Source organism: Anoplophora glabripennis, unplaced genomic scaffold (assembly GCF_000390285.2).
Source record: "Anoplophora glabripennis isolate ALB-LARVAE unplaced genomic scaffold, Agla_2.0 scaffold31, whole genome shotgun sequence".
NCBI classification, from domain to species: Eukaryota; Metazoa; Arthropoda; class Insecta; order Coleoptera; family Cerambycidae; genus Anoplophora; species Anoplophora glabripennis.
Genome location: NW_019416897.1, coordinates 26883 through 52702, shown reverse-complemented (window position 1 = coordinate 52702; position 25820 = coordinate 26883). Strand labels below are relative to the sequence as shown.

Genomic DNA, 25820 nt, shown 5'->3' with positions numbered 1-25820 from the left:
ACGGCTCTTACTTCTCTTTGCGTTGACTGCTAAAAATGGTGAACGGGATTAAAAATTAAATCACTGCCTATTACTTTGAGATACGACTGTAAAGCTCTGAATAAATGTTAAATTGTAAAAGAAATAATCGAGGTACAGTATTACGTTTACTCAACAAAGCGACTACTACAATTTAGCGGTTTCCTAAAATCCACCACCTTGTATATTAAGATAGTATGCCTCCAGCCCTGATCGGTTTATATTTGCAATTATAGATGTCGAATAGTCCCTCCGGCTGAAACATATTCTTACTAGCATAGAGCGAACGGCGGGCCTTTTGTGGAATCATAATAGCCATGACGATGGAGTTAATGGGGTAGTTTGGCGTGGGTAGTTCGGAGGGGGTATCAGCTAATGAGATTAATGCTGAATAATGACTTCATTATTTACCGGGTAGGTTGAAGAAATACTAGAAGGATTTTTAATAGGATCTAAAAATTTTATTAGAAATTATCCGAATAAGACAAGACTCTTTTATGATTTTTTTCAAACGAGGTTGTTATTAAAACTTATTAATGATTCGTTAAGAAGTAAATGTGTCCAAAAAGTAACGCAGGATTTAGATTGTGCGCCGTTTTCATTTCGTTCGGTTGCAGACAATAAAAAAAAACGTGGCAAACTATAATTCTACCACTTTTGGTTGGAATTTAAAAATATATATATTAGCGTTAATAACTTAAACAGCAACAAGTTGTTAGATAAGCCATGAAAACAATCAAATTAAATAGAGATAAATGATATTTAAAGAAGAAACATATTATTATCACGTATCTGATAGCGCATACATACATATACATATGTATTTGTTTTTAGGCTTACATTAAATTTAATATTTCGAAATTAGCAAAACGTTATGTTATCGAGTGCATCAAATGATCGAGCACTATACGCTTACATATTGTAAAATTAAATAAAATTGTTGCTGCAATATAGTATAGACCGAAAAAAAATCGGACTTTGACTTTAAAGCAGCCATATAAAAAGTATGGTTCTGAATACTTCATGCTATGGTAGTTTTGCAGAAATTTTTTCATCTAAATCAGCCGGGTAGGTTTCGAACAATTGAATTTTTAATTAAGAAAATGCAGATTTTTCTCACGGTAAAACTAATGATTATTTTGAGCTCTGAATTTTTATACATACCCTTGGAGTCTCAACTATCATATCAATACCCATTTAGAAATTTTCGATTTTATCCATTTTAGCAACAATTAGAATTTTTTCAAAATTTCTTCGAAAAAATACCTATAAACATTAGAGCTAGTGCTACCGTATTTAGAGGAAGGATTGCCGAAGAAAATCCAGTTTTGATCTTGTGGATACGATGAATCGTCATCGAGATATGAAAGCTCAAAGTTGAAGTGAGTTTACCGCAAAACAACGTACCGTACAATAAAAATCGAAAGTGATTTTGATTGTTTGGAGCATAGATTTTATAACTATGAAAATTTGTTTAATTCGGAAATGTATTTTAACTGTTCTGATGAAAAAAAGATTGATACGTTTCACAGGAATCGAGCAGAGAGTCAAAAGTGAGGAGCGGAGCAGCATAATTCACTCGCGCAATTTCAATCGACTTTTTCTCAGCTTCTACAACAGATAAATAGTAGATGATTTTTTAATCGATAGAGGGAAGCAAGATCTATTCGAATTTTACAATGTCGATTCAAAAAATCTTTCAATTTAAATTTATATGTAAAATAAAGAACATTTCAATTTTTAAATTTCAAAAAAATACAAAGAAGCCTTTATTTTTCAAAAATTACATCGTTTTCATTGAAATAAATTCTTAAATACGATTCTTCATTGCAAGGTCAGCATTTATTTTGAATATAATATTTCTCGAATACAAAAAAATGATGTACAAATTGATATTTAAAATAAATTAGATGTTAAGTAACGTAATTTTTTATTGACATTAATTGAAATACGTTTTATTATAAAATAAATATTTATTCTAATAAAAAAAAGTTCTATTCTAATTTACGATTATTCGACTGAGAAGTTATGGTCTATAGAAATTTCTGTAGAAGCCTCATTAAACTCTAACTCTTCATCTTCGGTTCGAACTGAATAAGATCTTTAAATGTTCCCTCTGTAGCCGTATCATCTGTAACCGGATCAATCTCTTCTTAGAATAATTCTTCCACATCTACTTCAATTAATGTCACCGGTTTCAAAACATCGGCATTTTTACATATTTGATCATAGCAATTCATACAGAAATCTGCAATGTACTACTTATGGAAAGTAGAAAAATATAATAGTATTTTCTTGCATTATAAAGTCAAATTTTCCTTTATATCACGAATATGCTCCTGCAGCAATTGAAATCTCAAGAAGCAACGAACACAAACTATTGTGAAGGTCATTTTACAGCAAAATAATAGCGATCAAATATAATATTTAAAATAAATAAAACAATTTCCTCAGTTATCCCAAGTCCCAGTTACCCTAGTTATAGTTATCCGTATCCGGGTATGTCAGACAATTTAACAAAGAAGACTGTTTATTCAGTTCAAGCTTTCGAGCACATTAATGTCTTTTTCTCAGGAACTCTATAACGGTTACAATATTATGAAAAAACTTTTAAAGCCCAAACAAAAAATTATACTTACAAATGTTTGGGCTTTTAAAGTTTTTTCATAATATTGTAACCTGAGGAAGAGACAACTTAGACAATCGTCTAATAGTCTACTCTAGTTATCCATATCCCTACTCAAATATTATTTTGAAGTAATGATCGCTTTTTCATTATTTTGATACAGATAATCATTGGTAAATATGCGGATTTTTCCATTACCAGACACAATTACTGTATTTTTCATTAACTGACTATATTTCAGTTACTGGATGAGATCATGACTTGGCTTGTGTTTTATGTTATGAAATACCAATATTTCAGAAATATGACCATTTTTACAATAATTAGTTTAAAATCTAACGACATAAAAACATTTCTTATAACTTTTTATCCCATTATTTAAACAGTCAACTGAAGTACTGGCCAAGACTGAGAGCAATGGCGTGAAAGGAAAACAGGGGCAATATTTAAACGTCCTGAAGAGTCAGGTTCTCGTAAGTAATTCTCTGTATCAACATACCGTCCGTGTTAAAATTCTTTAATACATACTAATTACATTAATTAAAGTAATAAGTACATAATTTACAACTACATAATTCCAGTATATTTATCAAGGCTGCCGATAGTTTAAAAGTGGAATTAGAGATGTAAATCAATCGAATTGATGCGGATAGACCAGGTCTGTCGGCGACTATAGAACTACCAGCTCTTAATTAATTATCTGTATTCCGCGGGACGCTATTGGTCAGCCGGGTTTATGGTCTCAACTAGCGTTCGAGGACAAACAATTACGCTTTACTAAACCGTCGATTGTTGATTAACTAAGGCGATTGCATTACTGGTCTTGCACGTATTTATATTATTGTAATCGTCTTGGTACAGCGTGTCGGACACGCCTACAAAATCTCGCGTTTGTCAATGAGTGATTAAGTTATGATCTGGCACATACCTAATCATACAAATAATAAAACATGGAAGATTCATAATAGTTCTTCCGTGTAAGTTACTGAATGTTGAATTTGATTAAATCAAATTTTGAATAATATGCATGTGTTTTTGAAAAAGTACCATCTCTAAACAAAGACAAATTTTTTTAATTCAGGCGGTAGAGCAGTAAAAGTAGGCTTTAGCGTTTGTGTTTGAAGTCATCTATTTTGTTGAAAAGAAAAATCTCAAATACTATGTAAATGTAGAATAAGAATCCGAGTTTGCCTTTTCCAAAAAACCATTGCTAAATTCAGGGGAACAACAAACATGCAAAAAGAACGAAAAATGATCAATTTTTCGATATATTTTTCCCTGTAACATTGAAAGTAAGCCCTAAATTAACAAGTCATTCTTTATTTTTTTTTGTTCATTGACGATTTTCTATAAAGTTGCAACAACTTCGAATCAAAAAAGTTGAATTTTGCATTAACAGTACGCGTACCGTGGGTTTAAATTAAAGTTTAGAAAGGGCACACAATTTTTTAGACATACTTATTGTCATAATAAACAATGATCAGTACTAAAAATGTTTACACTTTTATAACCATTTAGATTTTTTTTTAATTTTTCAAGATTTTACTCTATAAACAATTATTTATTGCCCAGGGAATTTTATATGCAAAATGAGATGATGATGAATATTAAATTGGCATATTCGATGAAACCATAATTCTTAGGATATCAAAACTGCTTAAAATCATGATTTCATCAAATTGAATCAAAGGAACGTTAATCAACGACAATCTTTATCAGTCATTATTGAAATGATGTCCTTCAAACTTCAAATTGATATTCCATCATTTGATGTCTAGATTAATCGACAATATTTTGCTAAAATGGTCATTATGAAAATATATGTTCAAACTCCAAAGAAATAATTCATTTTGTATTATTTGGTAGTAGAATAAATTAAACAAAGATTAAACATAACATTTTGATTGCATAGTTATCGTTTTTTGATCAAATTCGGCCACGAGAAATCGTGTTTTATGACATGACGTCTCCTTAATTTATTTTTACTAAAACGACTCTGAAATAACATATGTGATTGAATATGAAATAAAATGATTGCTGTGTATGTATAGGAAATCTCTTGAATGAATCCTTGACATATTATTTTAATATATTTTTTCATGACACGTTTTTGCTTTGAAAAAATTATGTTTCATTAAAATGACTAGGATAAAATGACCAGCGAATCTATAAAATAATATTTGCTCTAGCAACTTCGATGAAATCATAAACAATATATTTGTGGATCACAAAACTATCAATAAATCACTATTTGGTCATTTGATGGAATCGTATCAACTGACTATTTCTCAAAGAAATAACGATTTTTACAAAAATGGTCATTCTTGAAATGACGTTCGTTCGAACTTCAATTATTAAATACTTCATTTTGGACCACTCATTGACAGTACTGAAATAAATTAGATGAATCTTTTACTAAAACGACCCTCAAATATCACAACTATATGTAACCATGTATGGTTAATTAAATATGTACAATAAATTCAACATACGATTAAGTAATTTTAAGACAAAAAGTTCAAATAAACATTGTTCCGCAGATGCTTCGTTTTTAAGACACAAATGTTAAACTTTTGTAAAAAAATTGCTATTTTGTAAATATCTTAAATACCCTTTACCCAATTTTGTTGTATATAATTGTACATATTTAATTAACACCCTGTATATTAAATAAATTATTGTTATTATTAATAAACTATTGTGTAAGCATAGTAGATAAATCTCTTAAATGAAAAAGTGATACATATTTATATATTGTTTTACATAACACGCTTCTGCTTTGAATAAATTGTTTCATTAAAATGACTAGGATAAAATGACCAGCGTATCTATGAAATTACCTATTTTTTATTAAAATAGCATCTTCGATGAAATCATATACGAAATATTTGTGGATGACAAAACTGTCAATGAACCACCATTTGGTAATTTGATCGAAACGAACCAAATGACCACTTCTTTAAGAAATGACAGTTTTTGCAAAAATGGTCATTCTTGAAATGACGTTGGGTCGAACATCAAATAAATACTTCATTTTGTATTACCCGGTATTAAAATGAATTAGATTATTTATAATTTTTTACTAATACATCCCTCAAATAACATAAATATAAGTGACAATATATTAAATAAAATGACTACTGTGTATGCATAGTAAGTCTCTAGTAAACGAGATATTTTTTTAATACTTTTTCCATGATATCTTTATCTAAAATTATGTCTCATTAAAATGATTGTAGAATAAAATTACCTAAATTTTACCTAAGAAATAAACTTTGATTAAAATAGCATATTTAATGACATCATAGTAACATGAGTATTTATTGAAGGATGACAAGACTGTCAATAATCCATCATATGGTCATTTGATCGCATCGAATCAAATGACCATTTCTCAGAGAAATGACAATTTTTACAAAAATGGCCATTCTTGAAATGACGTTCGTTCTAATTTCAAATAAATAGTTCATTTTGTGCCACTCGGTATTGAAATAGTGCAGTAACCCCTGAACATCCTATACGCGGGGCGACAGTCGCCACCGTAAAGGTTATTGCACCTGTCGTCTATTTGCTCCTCTCAACTTCGTAGCGGTAAACAACACACCTATAAGTTAGTCCGCTAACTTCCACATCGGGAATTATTGTTTTAGGGGGGTGGGGGGTGGTAGTGGGTGGGTACTTACAGTTTTAACAGCCGGAGTGGGGGCAGCATCCCGCCACCGGTGATGCGGATCTTGACGTGAGCGACTCCTTCTTTCGCGAACTCCTGCAAAACATATCGCTAAATGTAGCAAAATCGGGGACGACATGAAGGGTAGCGAGCACTGAACTTAGGTAGAGAATAATAATATACAGTCCCTCGTCCACTTCAGTAAGTGTCTTCTAGACTAAGTTCAGTGATTACTCAAAAAACAATTAAAAAATGAGAAAAAAAGTTCATATGAACATTCGAGATCGGCCCTTCGGGAACTTGATAAAGATCTCGTACATTATGTTTATACAGGGCGTCCCATTTTAATCGATCACCCCGAATAACTTTGCGAAAATTTGTAAAAATAAACTAGGCGGATGTTTCCAGGCGTGACTTATATTTCCTAATGAACAGGTATACTTTTCACCGATGAAGCAAATTTTCCTAGAGTAGGTGCAGTAAACTTTCATAATGTTCATTCATGGTCGGAAAAAAATACTCATGAAATATTTGTTTCAAGATGTCAACATCATTTCAGATTAAACGTTTAAATTACCCTCTTTGTTAGCCTGCACGTTCACCTGACCTAACGCCTATGGATTTCTTTTTGTGGGGACACATAAAAAGTATTGTTTATGCCACTCCTGTTGTCTCCTTGGAAGAACTACGCTTAAGAATGTTTCAGGCAGCAGATGACCTTCGCAATAACCAAGAACTGTTTGTGCGAGTGCGTTATAACTTCAACAGACGTATTAGGTTATGCTTGCAGCAAAATGGATATTATTTCGAGAATATTCTTTAAATTTAATTATGCATTCCTTGTTTTTCGTTTGTATTAAACTTTATTTCAGATAAATAACTTTATCTAATACAAGTCCCATAGTCATAAGTTATCAAACATTTTTCATTAATTAATCTTAATGTTATTATTAAATTACCAGCTTATTGAAAAAACGTGTCAATTTATTAATATGATAATTAACAATTTATTTGTTATGACATCCGCGTACTTTATTTTTACAAATGTTCGCAATTACCCCATTAGTGAACGATGACGCATCTAATTTTTTTACTAGAAAACTATCGGTTTTATCGAAAAATTACAAGAGGTAAAAAAGTTGCACAATAAATCAGTCTTCCCAATAAATATTTTTTAGTAAATAATTTGCTTCATATAAAAAAATTCTAATAAAATATTGCAATGGGGTTTACTGTTTCACTCCTTTATAAAATACGCCAATGATCGAACAAATATTGAAAAGTTAGTTAAGTACTACTGTTAATGAATAAAATGAATGACAGTGGAAGTTAATTCATTTATTTTTATTCAAATGGACATTCAAAACTTATTGTAATCTTCCCGTAATCCTTGAAAACTTATTAAGAAATTTTGAAATCTTCTTTTAATTTGTAATAATCCTATTGAAATCTTAAATAATCATTGAAATCTGCTAAAATAACTGAAATCTCCTGAAATGTTTTGTAATCTGTTGAAAAATATTGTAATTTTGATTTTTTATATGAAATTTGTAACCTTTTTTTAATTGATATTGACATCTGCAGATACATTACAAGAGATGTAATCTTCGTACGTTTTTTTCCTTAGCGGATCGCCCCTCGGTATTTTTACTTCAATCCTCTTATTTTTAGCTCTACATTCACTGGTACCATTTTTGCTACTGCATGTAAAAATACCCTGTATATTTGATCTCTGAAGGTCGAATCAACTTTCTGACTGATATGTTTACATTTTATGGCAAGGTTGATTAATTTTTGTGGCAAATTTCGTACAAACTACCGTGTTCATGATTTATGGTCTAATTGTGCTTCTGACCTTGAGCCTTGGGTTAAATTTAGGGGTCATTTAAATTTGGATTGTTTTTTTTAATCCAAAGATGGGAAAAGCAAAAAATACCACGTTCAATAAATATATACTTGGCCCTGCGTCAGAGGGACCCTAGGGGTCCTTTAACTGAATAAACAAAATGACACAAATAATAATTATTGTTTTTATTTATCAGGCTACTTTAATTGAAATAAAAAATTATATTTTTTGAAATGCTTGTAACTTCTAAACAAAAACGAATCGGACCTATGTTCATTAAGAAAAAATGTTTGAAATTAACCCAGCAATCATTTGTCATACAGTTTGTAGAACACGCTGTATAACGTCTTTCTTTTCGTAATAGGAAATTTGCAAAGAGGAATTCCAAACAGATGACGCAACCACTCTCTTTCATATCACTGAAGGCATTACCGCCACCCAGCGTGTAGGAAGCGAAGTCAAATTCTCTTATGACGAGAATAAGAGGAACTTAACAACACCGTCGACAATGGCAGTGACAGGTGTGATGGAACAGCTAGACAAGGCGTAGCGTTGTAACGTTCTTAGGGACAAATAATTTTATTTCAGGAACAAGGCGGTCGTGGGAGGGGTCACCGTGAGTGATACTGATGGATCTGGTAGTGACACAACGATGAAGAGAATTACTTAATGTATTCGATTCTAGTATGTAATTGTTTTCGTGGTACTGTGTAAACGCTATTGACGAATTCTTTCAGCCTTATGATTCATCTGACCCCGAGAGAAATGGTTGTATTGTTGGAATAAAGCGCTGTGTATTTTGTAAACATCGCTTGCTCATAAACGAAAGGGAATCCCGTGCTGACGAAGCTGTGTTACTGTGAAATGATAAAACTATCAGAAGTAAAACATTCAACTGCAGGAAAATTTGTTTTTAAGATCTATACAAAATCTATAAAATAACACAAGGAAATTCTACATTGAATAAAATGGTTTTTATACGACTGCCTTGCAAAAGGGGGTTTTGCGCACGGAAAACACGCTCTGAAAACGGTATTTTGCACACGCCGTGTGCTAAACATTTTGCACACGGTTATGTCATCTTTGCACACGCGTCTCCAGATTGTGATTTTTGTTTGATGTTGTCACCCAAATTATGCAATGTTTCAAGTTGGCTGAGTTTCATAGCAACCGTCACGGCTCCTTTATTTTGTTGATTAGATACTTCAAAAATTGTTGAATTCCTGAAGTTTGGGTGTGAAAATGTGTGACTCTGAAGAGATTTTACAGAAAGCAAGCGAAATATGTTCGGAACTGCTGCCCACAAAATCCAGAAGCAGGTATGAAGCTGAGTTAAGCCGATTTATGGACTGGCGACTAGCCAAAAATGTCCAAACTTTCTCAGAAAACGCAGTAATGGTGTATTTTGAAGAACTATCTAAGAAATATAAATCTTCGACGTTGTGGACGATTTTTTCGATGCTCAAGTCAACGTTAAGTGCCAATCACAACATAGATCTTGGAAGCTATAAAAAGTTGCAAGCGCTAATCAAACGAAAATCCGAAAACTACGTCCCAAAGAAGTCCCAAATCCTCACAGAAGATGATTTTTGCCGGTTTTTGACGAAAGCATCAGACGACAAATATTTACTTATCAAGGCGGTGGTGGCAGTTGGACTATCTGGGGCATGTCGAAGGGAGGAATTATGTTATCTCAAAATAGAAGACACCAAAGATTTCGGCAGTGCTATGCTGATTAAACTGAAGAATACAAAAACAAAGGTACCAAGGTGTTTTACAATTACAGGAAACCTTTACACTATCTTAAAAAAGTACTGTGCTCTTCGTCCTCCTAATCTGAAGACAGGCAGGTTTTTTTTAAACTATCAAAACGGAAAATGTTCAAGCCAAAACGTTGGCATCAACAAAATTGGAAACATGGCTAGGGAAATCGCCAAGTTTTTGATGCTAGAGAATCCAGAAAGTTACACGGGACATTGTTTTCGGCGTTCATCGGCCACAATTTTAGTCAATTCTGGCTCAAATCTGCTTGCCCTCAAACGCCATGGAGGGTGGAAATCCAGTACAGTTGCCGAAGGCTACGTTGATGACTGTTTGAGAAATAAAATGGAAGTTTCGAAAAAGATAGAGTCTTCAGTGTCTTCTGCTGCCACAGAACCAGAACAACGATCGTCTACTGGAATACAACAAGAAAACAACGACCGCACGCTGAAAAACTGCACTAAAAACACGACACCAAAAATATTCTCTATTACCGAAAACAAGGTGCACAATAATACTGCTTTTCCCAGCGTAACCTTGAAGGAATGTTCAAATGTTACCATAAATATTAAATATTAGTTTCTTTTGTTAATGCGTTAGCAATTTTCTTAATAAAAACGAGTTAAATTAAAAGTTGTATTTAATTTATTTTGTTAATGCGTTGGCAATTTTAGTAATAAAAACGATTTAAATTAAAATTTGATTTTTGTGGTCTCTGTTTGCAGTCGTATAAAAAGTATCGTAGTAAAAAACTCGTTTGAAAACCTCTTTGCACACTCGCTCGACTTGTGGACCTCGCCTTCGCCTCGGTCCACCAATATGTCTCGCTCGTGTGCAAAGAGTCGTTTTCAAACCTCGTTGTTTAATATACTATTATCATTTGATGTCAAATGAAAAATAAGACATTTTAATTGGCAAACACGAAAATTATGGTCTGGGATTTACAGTTAATTAATTTATTTAAATCATACTCATTGAGTTCGTTCCAGTACGTTGAAATTATGACTCCAGTCAAATGTGCATATTGTCAAAAATGGAATTACATAAGATAGTAATTTAGAATCATATTTTTAATGACTTTTGTTACAAACGTATCACGTATCAAAAGATCTTTAAAGTCATAAGAAACTAAGATATTAGAAATAAGTTAAACATTAATATGTAAACTCATGACTAGACATCGAAAACTTTGTGCCGACAATCAAATAAATAAACAATAGTATTCAATATTATGCTAGTAAGCGGTAATACGCGTTGTACTAGCAAAAATAGGCTAAATCTACGGTCAAGCCGTGTGCCGATCTGTGCTCACGATACGCAACGCTAATAACTGCCATAAAACACGTATCACTCGACCAAGAAAAGCATCAAACTCACTCACACACGGAATAAAATGAAAGGCCAACGTCCCTCAGAAAAAAAACCTAGATTGCTCACCGGCACACTAGGCCGGCAGCCCGCTAGATACGTATCGAATAAATTGATCGATGCGAAGCCTCAGATGAGAGGCAGACATTGTACAATAACGCGGATAGTGGAATTACTAAACTAAGCAGTCGCCGTAACATTTCCGATCTCTACTCGTGACCTATACCAGTTAACATCGCAGATTTGTGATTATAGTATTATCAATATTGAGATACCAAGAATAAGTTTTGATAAAGACATTGGTGTTCTGTCCCAAATTCGTTTTGTCAACATTTCGATGTGGTGTTTGAAAATATTAAAATCTGTTATTAGAAGTTCTAAAAGCTTTCATGATATTTGAACCATAAAAACTAAAGTTATATTATACACATGTCTGTAGTAAGATTTATGCCTACTAGGTATGGGTACCTTATTGCAACATCCATGTAAAATCTCTTCAGTGAATTTAACACAATTTTTCAAATTTTTATTTCCAAACGCATATTTACAGCTTAGAATACAGCAGGAAAGGTGATATGCAATGTACCTGTATTTCTGAACATATTAAACTTGTCCTTGCTTATTAAAAATCCTCGTAGTTACCGCATTTTTATTCAATTTAAAAATATATTCACTCCTACGCCAAGGGCTGAATTAGGTTCGACTCGTATTACCTTCCGGCTATTTCAAACAAAATTGGAATTTTATAGAGAAATATTATCACTCCAGTAAATCCAAACCATAAAAAAGAAAACGGTCTTTTTATTTAACACGGAAATATATCTCTCTCTAGATGAGAACATTATTTGTACGATCGTCCTCGGAGATGAAGTTTTCATTCCAGTTAACGAGCTTTCAGATGTATGATCCGATGTTTACGTAAATATGTCGTTCAGGAAGACAGGAATTCCAGCAATGCGCGTTAACTTCTCTAAACGCCGTCCGTTCGTCCAATTAGCGGAGGTGTTAAAAAAACCGGAGGGATCCCAGGGGAATAATTTAGCCATTAAAATATTATTACGCCAGTTAGTTTGAAATAATGCCGGCTGGCAGGACAGGCCGGCGTCTGCTGACAACCGCGGAGTGGTTTCTTTGGCTCTTAGATTCTACGAGTTTGCTGGAACTGATTGTTGCATGCAGGATATATGCGAAAACCATTGTGCGAAGTCAGAATTTTTAGATTTCGACTGTCTATCATGAATCTTTATTAAATAAATGATATATTTGACAGACAGACAGACATACAGACAGACAGACATGAAGTTCCACAAGGTTCGGCCTTGGGTCCTCTGCTATCGCTTATTTACATTACAGGTGTACCTAACATTGTGTTAAAATGTGAATGATATATTTAATTTTTAATATTTCATTTATTAAAAAAATTACATTTACTTAATTACGTCATTAAATCTAAATGTTTCATCAACCTATGTCAAATATCTTTCGAGAATTTTTTATCAATAAGATATTTTCAAAAAACTTCGTGTACCTCAACAACGAGTGGCTTAAATCCACTCTAGACATGAAATTGTATCTTTCACATCATTCAAATACCTTAATAACAAATGAGGAAAAAGACATTTATATTTTTAATGCATGACATTTCTCCAGATCATTTGCAATTTAAAACGAATACATTAACGCTCGGAAATCAGATTAAAAACCAGATTACATCAAGGAAAAATCGTATGCCTTTTACCAAATATAAAACGTTCCTTTCATACTTGGTGTCGATGTCTCCAGACCCTTTCCCGTTTAGGAATCTGTGTTTATGCAAATGAAACGCTATCCCATTCCATAATCCATTATTATCAATGTTTCATTAACAACCCAACTAATTCCGAGCAGTTAGCAGCCCACCAAAATGGTCAATACGTACATTTATTAGATGTTATCATAGGTCAATGCACCTCGGACTGGGCGTTTGAAATTTTCAATATTTTGTATAAACAGGTTGGCCATAGATACAGCAGTGCGTATTCCTCAGAGCATTGACATTTATAGTGATTTTTTCATTCTTTACAGAACTGTGCACGGGTCACAGTTATGTAAACGGGCGTGTGGTCAATTAAAAAAATAATTTAAATATTATGAAAATAAGTAATATTTACTCTAATAAGTTTCTAATGGTATAAAGAATTATAAAATAAAATTTCGGAAAATAACAGGAATTACATACATTCCGAATGATGGCCATTAAACAAAAGGGATTATTTAATATTATGACAAAAGTGCTTTATTTTTTCACAGTTCTCTTGATTCATAAAAAACCGGATTGAGTATGCTCTTTAAAAAAATAGCTTTTATCTGCTCCGACTATAGTAAATAGATTATTAATACATTGTTTTTAAGGAGGTAAGTGGATTTTACCGTAGAAGTGGAAGTTGCTATGGACAACGGGAGGTAAGTAAGGTAACTAGTAATTGTGCAGTTATTACATTTAGTAACATTTATAAAATTTGGATAATTATTCCCCTCACGTTTACTAATTGTCACATTTTTCTCAAAATGATTTGACCGTTTCATTTCAGTCACCTGAGGCTCAATACTATTTGACTGATCCATTAAAACAGCATAATGGGACGTACTATTAGTACCTGGAGTTGAAGTGTCATTGTAAAGAATTGTATTTCATTTTTGTTACTTAAATTGTCAGCAACATAACTTTCTGCAATTGTAGCTGATTTCCACCCACCTTATCTCTTGATTGCTAATACATCAACTCCTGTATTAGCCAGTAACGTTGCCGATGTTCTTCGGAATGAATGGCCTGTATATGTTTCAGGAGGTTCTAGTTTCAAAAACTGTGCGATCTTATTAGGAATCACAGAAATGATATTCTTACCAACTGGTTGGTTATAACATCTACCTGATTGAATGCGCATAAAAAAGCGTGAAATTTTCGTTTTTCTAATCTAATCTTGATATATTTCTTGAGAATTTATAGGTGAGAAACAGAACCCAGACGAGAAGTAATTGTAAACGTACGTGACATACCATTTTTAGAATCTGGAATTGTAACTACAATAATGTCATCGAACATTTTGAAATTGATATTGCTCAAAGTAAGTTTGCATAACTCATCAGAACGGCATGCTCCTGCAATGCCTAAGACCGTCACCACCTCTACTAGGAAATATGTGTTATCTGGTGCCTGAACGAGAAAATCGTCGACTTGTTTTCTTGTAAAAACGTTTGACTTTTAGGTGTACAGCCGTCATTCTTACGTTTCAAAAATGCTCTCAACTTGGGGTATTTTGATATATCCACGTTCTCCTCTATGGAAATAGTTGACTTAATCATTGAGTATTCACTCCACAAACTCGCCGGTAGCTTTAAAGTTCTTGATTTCTCCATGAAATATGCTAGTAGTGACATTTCAGAAACACCAGTATTTTTCTTTCGACTTCTCGAAAACCCTAGTACAGGCTGTGCAAAATTTATTAAATTCACATTTATGACAGACATAAAACTACAAAAAGAATTTTTATTCTTAGACAAAAATCAAATACAAACGCTGCAACAGACGTCATAGAGAAGCAATCAATTAATATTCAGAAATAAAAGAAAACTATTTTCAAAATAAACAAGACGATTTGAGAGTAGAAACAAGAACTGCAACAGAAATAGGAAAAAAAAGGAAATTACTGGTGGTAAATATGTAATATAGGAAATACATTTTACAGATATGTGACTAGTGATGTCATCATTTTAGGCATTTAGTCCGGGCGGTATCTGTCTTACAAAGGGTGTACTTAGGTAAAACGCATATGATCGGAGATTTTTCCTTTAACGGCTTCTAAATAACATCAGAAATGATAATTTTTCTATGCAAATAAAATAAAACGTGGGCTTAATTGCTATTACAAAAAAGTATAAAAAAATAACAAAAAAAATCATTTTTTTCTTGGATTTCTCGTCGACAACTTAGCAACTATTCATTTTAGACAAAAATGGAAAAGGAAAAAAAGTTTTGTAATTAAATTTCGAACAAGACAGAGTTAGTTGCAATTCGAAAAAATAATTATTGTTGTTGCAAAAATCGGAAAAATCATTTAAAAAATTGCAAAAAATGCTAGTTTATTTGTCAATTTTTTTCAGACACTTGAATAATACCTAGGATCTTCGTACTTTTATGAACTTATGAACCCAATTAAACTTCTTAGTGCATAGAATCATCACACCAAATTTCATCCAATTCGGTTCGATAGTTTTTACATAATAATTGTTTAATTTTTTTTATTTTTTTTAAATTAAAAAATTTTCAAAATCAAATTTATAAAAATCTAAAGCCTTTGAATACTTGAAAATTTCACCACAAAAAGAAGAGCTCTCAAGCTTTAAAATGCTTTTAAACTCAAATCGGACGATTAGGAGAGCCGTGGTGTTTGTTTAAACATTTTCGCAATTTTCAAGCTTATAAACAATTGCAATAATTTAATGTTCGTTTCAAATTTTTGGTAATACTAGTAAGCTTGTTTAAATATTATAAAATTGTTTAAACAATAATTATTTAAATAAACAACTGAAAATTGGTATTAATTTTTAGTTGTATGATAAATTTCTAAAAGTCTCTCAAAAATTATTACTCACATAAATTGTGAATAATTATAATTTTAATTTTTTTGTTTACTTTTAAAATATTTATCTAAAATTTATTTTTTATTTATAAAAAAAGTATAAGAATCTTTTGGATACTTAATTAATACCAACAACATGGTGCAACATGCAAAAATTTTGGTCGTGAAAATTAACATAGTAAATAAATAAACATAATAAATTAATCATTTTTTAAAGTAACTGTTTATCGGCATGTCAAAAGTCCAATAATTAATAATAAAATGTAGTTGAAAATATGATAATTGAATTTTTTAGTTGCGAGACATCGATTTAAAAAAAAATCATCGAAATTGGTCCATTAGACGCTGAGATAAGTGAAATTTTTCCGAGTGTCGCAATTTTGAACTCGAGAATTCAGATCGGAGTAGCTGTGTGTTTGCTCCCCCCACCACTGATACCTCATTGATTTCACGCGGTCTTGAATATCTTTGAGTGACATTTTAAATGGGACGCCCGTGATTGCAAATTTTGAAAATTTATATCTGGAAAGTACTCGGAATAACAAACCTATTGGTTCAAAAAACAGCCCTTATAGTTTTGCTGTAAATAAGGGTTAACTTTAACGGGTTATAACTCCGAAAATAATGGCCGGATCATCAGGTTTTTTTTAAATACTCGCCTTTCCGAGTACTTTCAAACTATATTTTAAAATTAAAAAAAAATTGGAAATACATTAAATTATTGCAATTGTTTATAAGCGTGAAATTTGCGAAAATGTTTAAACAATCACCACGGCTCACCTAATCGTCCGATTTTAATTTTTCATAAAGCATTTTAAAGCTTGAGAGCTCTTCTTTTTATGGTGAAATTTTCAAGTATTCAAAGGCTTTAGATTTTTAGAAATTTGATTTTGAAAATTCTTTAATTTAAAAAAAAAATAAAAAATTAAACAATTATTATGTAAAAACTATCGAACCGAATTGGATGAAATTTGGTGTGATGATTCTATGTATTAAGAAGTTTAATTGGGAAAAGTATGAAGATCCTAGGTATTATTCAAGTGTCTGAAAAAAATTTACAAATAAACTAGCATTTTTTGCAATTTTTTAAATGATTTTTCCGATTTTTGCAACAACAATAATTATTTTTTCGAATTGCAACTAACTCTATCCTGATCAAAATTTAAGTACAAAACTTTTTTTCCTCTTCCATTTTTGTCTAAAACGAATAGTTGCTAAGTTGTCGACGAGAAATCCAAGAAAAAAATGAATTTTTTTGCTATTTTTTTATACTTTTTTGCAATAACAATTAAGCCCACGTTTTTTTTATTTGCATAGAAATATTATCATTTCTGATGTTATTTAGAAGCCGTTAAAGCAAAAATCTCCGATCATATGCGTTTTACCCAACCCGAAACAAGTACCGCCTGGACTAATTCGAGAATACGAAAATCTGTCGCTGATATTCGCGAATGTGAATATTCAGTTTTTAAATATGGCGCCATTTGCCAGCAGATTGGCCGCGTAAATCACACGCACACATTTGTAGTGGTTCTGGATATTAAGCTACCAAAATCACCAACACAAAATATATACGATTATTTATTTTATTTAATCAGGTTTATTTAACCATAACACAAAAATTTAATGTAATAATAGTCTTTGGGACGCTTGGGCTTCTTTTTCCTATAGCAAGGCAATATTTAGTCACACCACCGACGAGTGTTCTAGCAAACGTATATATTAGTGGTGCTGAGTTGCTTCGAAACAGAGTCGAAGCAAAAAAGCCTTTCAAGCTTTTATTTTTTAAATTTAATATTCCTCTACTCTAGTTTAATCATTCACTTGTTGAAAATTTAAAAATAAAATGGAGAAAAAGAAAAGAATAACATTGTACAATAACATGTGCATGTCTGCCTCTGATCTGAAACTTCGCATCGATCAATTTATTCGATACGTATCTAGCGGCACCCTAATGCCTGCGCTGTCGGCCTGGCCGACGTCACTGTCGTTCGTGCGTGTGTGAGTTCGTTTAGCGCTTTGCTTGGTCGAGAGTATAAAACGTGTTTTTGTGGCAGTCAGAAGCAGACCTTGATCATAGATTTAGCCTGTTTTATTACCGCTTACTGGCATAATATAGATTAGTACTGTTTATTTATTTGATAGTCGCCACGAAGTTTCCGATGTCTAATAATTATTATCCAAGAATTATAGCCATTCAGTGGCTATAGCAAGTATATAATAAATTTAAAGAGTTATTTCTGTTAGTGTAGGAATGAAAAATGTTCTGTTATTGAGTATCGCTGTACACTAAACTTATACAATGTTTTTCAGGACTGGGTGGAATGAAAAATGACCAAGATGGTTGCGAACCACCTCTGCTGTACCTACCTGCGGGTCGTAGTATCTGGTGGTGTCTGTGAGGTCGATTATCACTTTCAGGCCGGGATGCCTCTGAAGAAGGATGGCCGGTGTGAACCTGCAAAGGAAAACGCAGCGGTTAGGTGGTGTCGGTTCGCAGTAACACGGTGTAACGTACCAGGAAAGTTCGACTGAGTTGTCGCAGTATCAGATCGATAAATTAATCGACGTGTTGAAATTGTCATTTTGAATTGATGTCGCGATTTGCTGAGTGAATGGCACGAGAAAAATAAATTGTAGAAATCGGTAGATATGGTACATTGTGGATCAAGAAATAAAAATGCTTCACCAAATTATAGCAGAAAAAAAACAATGTATTTCTCATGTCGTTAGTATAGGTAGTAGGGTGGCCCAAAAAAACGATTTTTTTTTTCGTGTCTCTTGTGAAAATATGTTAATTTATCATGATTTAAGAGCCACCTCAAAAAATCAGCTCAAAAAAAAATTTTTAGAGGTCGCTCAAGATTTTTAAAAATTTCCAAAATCGTCAAAAATTTAATTTTTTCGTTTTATAATTTTTTTCTCGTTATTTTATTATTTTCTAGGTTGAAAAAAATCTCAATTTTGAAAATTTCAAATCGATATTTTAATTTCTAAAGGTCACTCATAATTATTTTAATTTTCAGTGTACAGACCTCTAAAAATAAATATCAACAAACTAATTTTTTTTATTGAATTTGATGAACAAAAGAATAGAAATAAATCACGAGACGAGAATAATTCACGAGAAATTTTAACAAATTAAAAAAATATATTTGATACTCACAGTGCGGTAGTAAATTTTGCTTCGAGAAATTTTTTGTGTCTCGTGATTTATTTCTATTCTTTTGTTCATCAAATTCAATAAATAAAAAATTATTAGTTCGTTGATATTTATTTTTAGAGGTAACTCGAAAACATTTTAGGTACACTACTTTTCAAGTTGAAATAATTATTAGTGACCTTTAGAAAAAATATCGTTTTGAAATTTTCAGAATCGAGATTTTTTTCAACCTATGATAAAATAACGAGAAAAAATTAAAAAACGAAAAAAATCCATTTTTGACGATTTTGGAAATTTTTAAAAATCTTGAGCGACGTCTAACAAATTTTTTATGAGCCGATTTTTTGAGGGGGCTCTTAAAACATATTAAACTAACATATTTTTACAAGAAACATGAAAAAAAATAGTTTTTTTTTGGGCCACCCTAATAGGTAGGTATATTTTCATATGACGTGACTAAAATATTTATCGAATATTAAATTTTTCTTTGTTTTATATTTCGCTTCTTATAAAAAAAAGGTACACGATATTACACCACTGTCAGAATTTCCAAAATGTCCCTCTCATGTCTATACAAGCAAACTCTGGGAAAAACTTTGAGCTGGATAGGTCCCATCCAAAATAACATGCCGATTAAAGAGGTTTCCTTCAAATGTCATACAACATACATTAATGCAAAAAATTCAAAAGAATTTCCGAAATTTTTCCGTGATTTTTGACAGACTGTATTTAGGTGAAAAATGGCCGTATCGGGAATGAAGAAAATGCATTTTGAAGCTCTAAGATTCTAATTTTTAGATCTTTTAGTCGAATTTTTTTAGGAGCTACGGTTATCATGCAATTCTAAGAAATAAGGCGACAAAATATTTTACAATTTTTTTTTTATTTTCTGAGTCCACGGACTTCTAAATTTTTTTTTCAGCTAAGCCATTGCATGGACCAGATAGCTTGTTTATTCAGCTTCAATTGTCTTTCTTTTTAATTTCGATACGGCCATTTTTCATCGAAATATCGGGCATTTAATGGAAAAGGATCCTTTTATCTTCAGCCATCGATATCTTCAGAAAATTGACGGCTAAATTAGAAATATTCACGAAATGACTAATGTTAAGCATCACTTTTACAGTTCGATATACCCAGAAGAACTCTGTGAAGTTTCATCTTGATCTAGCGAACCGTTTCTTTGTTTCAAACAGTCAAACTTTTGATAAAAATTAAAGGGGCACGTTTTCTGAGCTTAAACAAATTCATAATCATAATTCAAATGGACAAAAATTTTTTTGAGGTTTTCTCAAATTTTTACCGCAAATAACGTTAAATTGATGAAAAAAAAAATCGAAATTTTCGAAATTTTTGAAGTTTTATTTGAAAAACCTTTCGGACATTGAAGAAATCAAAACCCAATTGTTTCCCGTACGGTTAGGCTTTTCCGTCCTATGCTTCTGTTCATCAACTTTTAATTAAATTAAATTAAATTAAAGTTGATGACCCAAACAAGATTTCGATCCCGATTCATACCGATTTTTGAGACAAACTAATTAATTTTTGTGCAATCTGTAATCACTTAAAAACAGTTTTTTTTCAAAACTACACTTTTTCTTCTCTGAAAAAAAAATCAATTTAAACGTTATTTGCGGTAAAAATAAGAGAAAACCTCAAACATTTTTTCTTCCATTTTAATCATGATTATGAAGTGTTTAAGCTTAAAAAATGTGACCCTTTATTTTTTTTCAAAAGTTTGACTGTTTGAAACAAAGAAACGGTTCGCTAGATCGAGATGAAACTTCACAGGGTTCTTCTGGGTATATCGAACTGTAAAAGTCATACTTAACATTAGTCATTTCGTGAATATTTCTAATTTAGCCGCCAATTTTCTAAATAACCATAAATTACCTACCCTTTTTTTCCTGTTTTTTAAAATTCGTGTAAAGGATGAAAAAGCAAATTTTCCGAAAAGTTGCGGCAGCATGTTATAGGAAATTTATTTCAGTTTTCGAAACTGCCCTTCAATTCTCTGTACGACTATTTGTCGCCGAGATAACGATTGAAGACAAAAGGATCCTTTTCCTTTAAAAGTCCGATATTTCAATGAAAAATGGTCGTATAGAAATTTAAAAAAAAGGACATTGAAGCTGAATAAACAAGCTATCTGGTCCATGCAATGGCTTAGCTGAAAAAAAAAATTCCAAGTCCGTGGACTTTACAAAATTTTTTTGTCACGCCTTTTCTTCGAATTGCATGATAACCTAAAACCTAAAAAATTTCGACCGAAATATCTAAAAATTATAATCTTAGAGCTTCGAAATGATTTTTTTTTAATTCCCGATACAACCATTTTTCACCTAAATACAGTCTGTCAAAAATCCCGGAAAAATTTCGGAAATTCTTTTGACCCTTTAATTTTTTGCATTAGTTTAATGAGATTGAACTACAGAGGCTTACTCCAACTTGGGTATACCAAAACTTATGTATCGGGTAAGTTTGATAAGATTACAATGAGTTGCGACCTTATTGGGTTGTTTAATTCCTATTTAATTGATAGATCGCGATTTGTGCAGTATTATGGCTTTTGAATGCACACAAACATCAGGTGTTCCACAAGGATCCACTATTGGTCCATTTTTATTTATGATATTCATTAATGATATCACTGCTGAGTTGGACGTATACGTTCTTACTTTTGCAAAGTGGAATAAGTGGAAAATGCCATTTTTGACAGGTGAAGTTTTTCTCAAAGGCACAATGTTCAGAACTAGTACAATCTAGGATACTAAGGAGATATGATTTTCGTGGAGCGCCAAGGCTACGTGGAAAACACAATGTCAAAATTATTTTTTTTTGCGGCAAAACGTAGCACAGGGTTAGCACAATCTAGCACAACTGTCTTAAGAAGTGGGAAACTAACTTGCGGATGGAATTCCAGACGGCTCTCGTACTCATCGAAGCATCTCCAGTGCCATTTAGCAGTAATTTAATAACCCGTCGACTTGATTAAAAGCAATTACACCCATATCGGTACGTAAACTTTATAATTTTAAATATAAATTAATTTACGACGATTACCAACCATGGGAATCAATCTTCGGCGAATTATTAAGCACAGATTTTTGTCAGCGACATCGTTAAGAAGTAATTAACGTCATAAATCTAAAAATTATTGCGGCGAGCTCGAGCGGGACACACGAAGAGGCCTCCCTTGACATTTGACGTGTTCTTTAACTGCAGAACTTATCTATTTATAATTGATATTTCAAATTAGGCTTGCCGTACACACGCACGCGCTTACGCGTACTAAGGAACGGCCCATATTTGGGGAAAATGTGTGACAAATGTATACTTATGTGTATATCCCAAATCGTATAATAAAAAAGATACAGGGCGTCAAAGTGAAAAATAAAAAATGGTTTTTCCTTAATAATTTCTAAAGTTTTAGTCAGACTTGTTTCAAAGATCCTAGCAAGAGATTTTTGAGGGTGGGGAAAATAATCTAATAAATATTTTTGGCTGTCGCGAGCGGGGCACCCTCTGCAAGCAATGTTATGCATTAAATACGTATTGATTTTTTTGTCAGACCTCGTATACAACTTTTAGTAACAAAATGTGAAATATTGGACTTTTTTAACCAAAAAGGAACACATATTAATTAATATTAAAGTGGAATTATTGCTTATAGGAGCGACGGCGACGCTACTAAATAAGTTAAAGAAAGGCTGGCAGGCGGCATCGAGATCGACGTCCTACGATCTAACAGATTATTAGTTATATTTATTACTTTTAGTACCCTATTGGAACAGTTTAAATAACAAATTGTTTTTTAGGCAGCATCGATTTGACATGCGACGTAAGCTCCTCTTCTTATTTTTTGGAGTTTCGTTTGCATTTAAAATTGTTTACGCTTTTTTAACACCCTCTTCATCGAATACTGTAACCCTCACGATTAGAAACATAAATTGCATTGCCAATTCTGTCATCTCTTATATTGCCAAGATGGGAGTGCCAGTGGAGGCTATTTGATGAAACGAATCATAACCTAGAATTATCTTCGGCATCATAGAATCGAATGAGTAGTATCTGCCTTTACAGTTGCTAGAAAACTAGTTTTAATTCTGAATGTGATATTATACACCTCTATTTTGGGCTAATCGATCAAAAGTCAAAAGGTAAAGGAATAAATTAAATATATTTCTGCTCTTTTTGATAGAGATTGAAGCAGTGAGAATGATACTGTTGTACAATAAAGAAAAAGTCTTACCACTGGTCATCAGGCATCTTTGTGCAGCAGACTTCCTGAAAAAAAAAAAAGAAATTATATTACAGCGATATGAAATATTAAAAATTATTTCAGATAAAATTAATAATATTACGACATTTGTCAGTGTCATTTTATGGTCTGTGACTACTTAGTTAGGAATACTCTGCTTATAGAGTACAGAAGTCTGCTTTAGTTGTTACTGTTGCTGTTGGTGTTGTTGTTGTTGCTGTTGTAGTCAATAACAACGACAACAACAGCAGTGGTAACTACAACTACTACTGCTGCTACTACTACTACAACAGAAGCGGCAGCACCAGCAAGATCAATCACAGCAAAAACAACGACATCTTATCTAAGGCAACGATGTTAATAACGCTTGTTACTGGAACTGATTTCCTTAGTCGACAGTATGCGTAAGGAGGATACGAAACGTTCTACCGAGTTCGCATGGAATGCTTCGACTACTACAGTAAGGAATCTCTGACAACTTAGTAAGGAATACTCTGATTATAGATTAGTTGTTACTGTTGCTGCTGCTGCTGATGCTATTGTACATATTATTGCTGTCGTTGTTCCTGCTACTGGTGTTGTTGTTGTTGTAGTTGTTGCTGTTGTAGATCAATAGCATCAATAAAAACGACAACAGCAGTGATAACTACAACTACTACTGCTACTACTACTACAGCAACGACAACAACAACAATAACAACAACAACAACAACAACAGAAGTGGCAGCACCAGCAATATCAAAACAACGACATCTAATCTAAGGCAACGATATTGACAACCTCTTAAATCTTGTTACTTGAACTGGTCTCCTTAGTCGACAGTATGCGTAAGGAGGATACGAAGCGTTCTACAGAGGTCGCAGGGAATGCTTTGACTACTACACTAAGGAATCTCTGACTACTTAGTAAGGAATACTCTGATTATAGATTAAAGAAGTCTGCTTAAGTACAGATGCTGTGTATCCCATCCTGTGTAAATATTAATTAAAAATCGACCATTTCTTACCAGAAAATAATACGTAAAGGTCTTTTGTGTTGCAGTATTAAACTTTTAACCAAAGCGTTCTTACAGTAAAGAAACAATTTTTTTTATTACCTTAAATGACTATTAATTATTATTAGTCCTTGATATGTTACATAATGGACCTGCGAAATATTACATACTATAATACCTAAACTTTCATTACGAATTAAAAATAATAAATAAAAAGTAACACTGGCCCCAAAGTTGTGCCCTGCAGCGCTACATATAGCGCACATTTTTTTTAATCTTTAAGAAATTGATGATGTAACGATGACATCTTCATTAAATTCATGTCATTATACTACACAGAAGTGAAAGCGACTAGGCGGGCCCGGTAAGATTTTGTACAACCGCAAAATGTCCATAACAACGTTCTTACGAGAAGACACAATTTCGTAGCAGATGAATCACGAACTGTCCTTGTACAGTTTAATTTATGAGTCTGCCAAAAGTTAACGACGTTGTATTAATATTTCTATTATTTCTTTCTCTCGGAATACAATGTTGAAACACGTCAGGGAGACCGATCATGTGGGAGGGAGCGACAGGGTGTGTGTGCACTTATACAGATTTGTAAACAGCAGCTGCACATATCTTAATCATGTCCGGACAGGTAATTCACACACGCGGTATTTTAATAAAAATTTAGGACGTCTTCATGGTTAAGACGCAGAATAATGACATACAGGCTCCTCTCCCACACCAATCCTTGACTTCTAGCGAAATCTGTGAATAACAAGATGGTTGTGTGCACAGGAAAAAAGTTGAGTGTGTCATTGGTCCGTCCACAGATTTACAAAAAAACAGAAAATAAAAGGACTTATGCCATTTGTTATTAAGGCGTCAATACAGGTGGTTCCTTATTTTCCCCAAAACCCACAGAACTTTTGGAAAAGGAAGTGCCTAAGTGAAAAATGGCATATGGAAAATTCAATTTGACTAAATAATTTAGTCAAATATAATATGCCCGCAAATTTCACCGACAACGTTTGACTGCATATTCACGACGATAAATAAATTCGAACCACAGGAAAATGTTAAATAAAAAATTTTTGGTTTTTGAGTTACAGCTCTTCAAAGTTGTTAAAAATAAATTTAGTTAATAACTTCATAACCCTTTTTTTAATTGTCAGTGTTGCAAGAAACACCTACTCCGAGGGCTATATGCCCCTACCGGCATTGAATTATACTCGTAACACCTAGTACAACAGCTAGGGTCGTTCGTCAGTTTAACCCACCAGGCACAGATCGTTTTCGGACTTATTAGTCCTCACCAGTGTGTCATAGGTGAGTAGTTGTTTCTCGCAACACTGACAATTAAAACATTGTCTTCGCCCTCTGTGGGTGGCAGTCGTGCAACAAGTACCTGCAGTATAGCAGGTTGCTTCCTACTATAGCCTGTATCTCAAAAAACCTAAAAATGTTTATTTAACTTTTTTTTCGTAGATCGTATTTATGTATCGT

The 25820-nt window shown here is 32.6% G+C and overlaps 1 protein-coding gene across 1 annotated transcript in view; it reads right to left on the bottom strand.

Annotated features, from left to right (window-relative positions):
* The window catches only part of LOC108905708 (mRNA-capping enzyme), a 51692-nt gene extending 28338 nt beyond the window's left edge, over positions 1 to 23354 (bottom strand). Inside the window, exons 1-3 of the mRNA XM_018708691.1 lie at positions 23324 to 23354; positions 18279 to 18366; positions 6328 to 6410 (exon numbers count right to left, since the gene is read on the bottom strand). Of these exons, the coding sequence (XP_018564207.1) occupies positions 6328 to 6410; positions 18279 to 18366; positions 23324 to 23340 (188 nt within the window). The 5' untranslated portion in view covers positions 23341 to 23354. The remainder of the gene's footprint in view (positions 1 to 6327; positions 6411 to 18278; positions 18367 to 23323) is intronic.
* Between the last annotated feature and the right edge of the window lie 2466 nt (positions 23355 to 25820).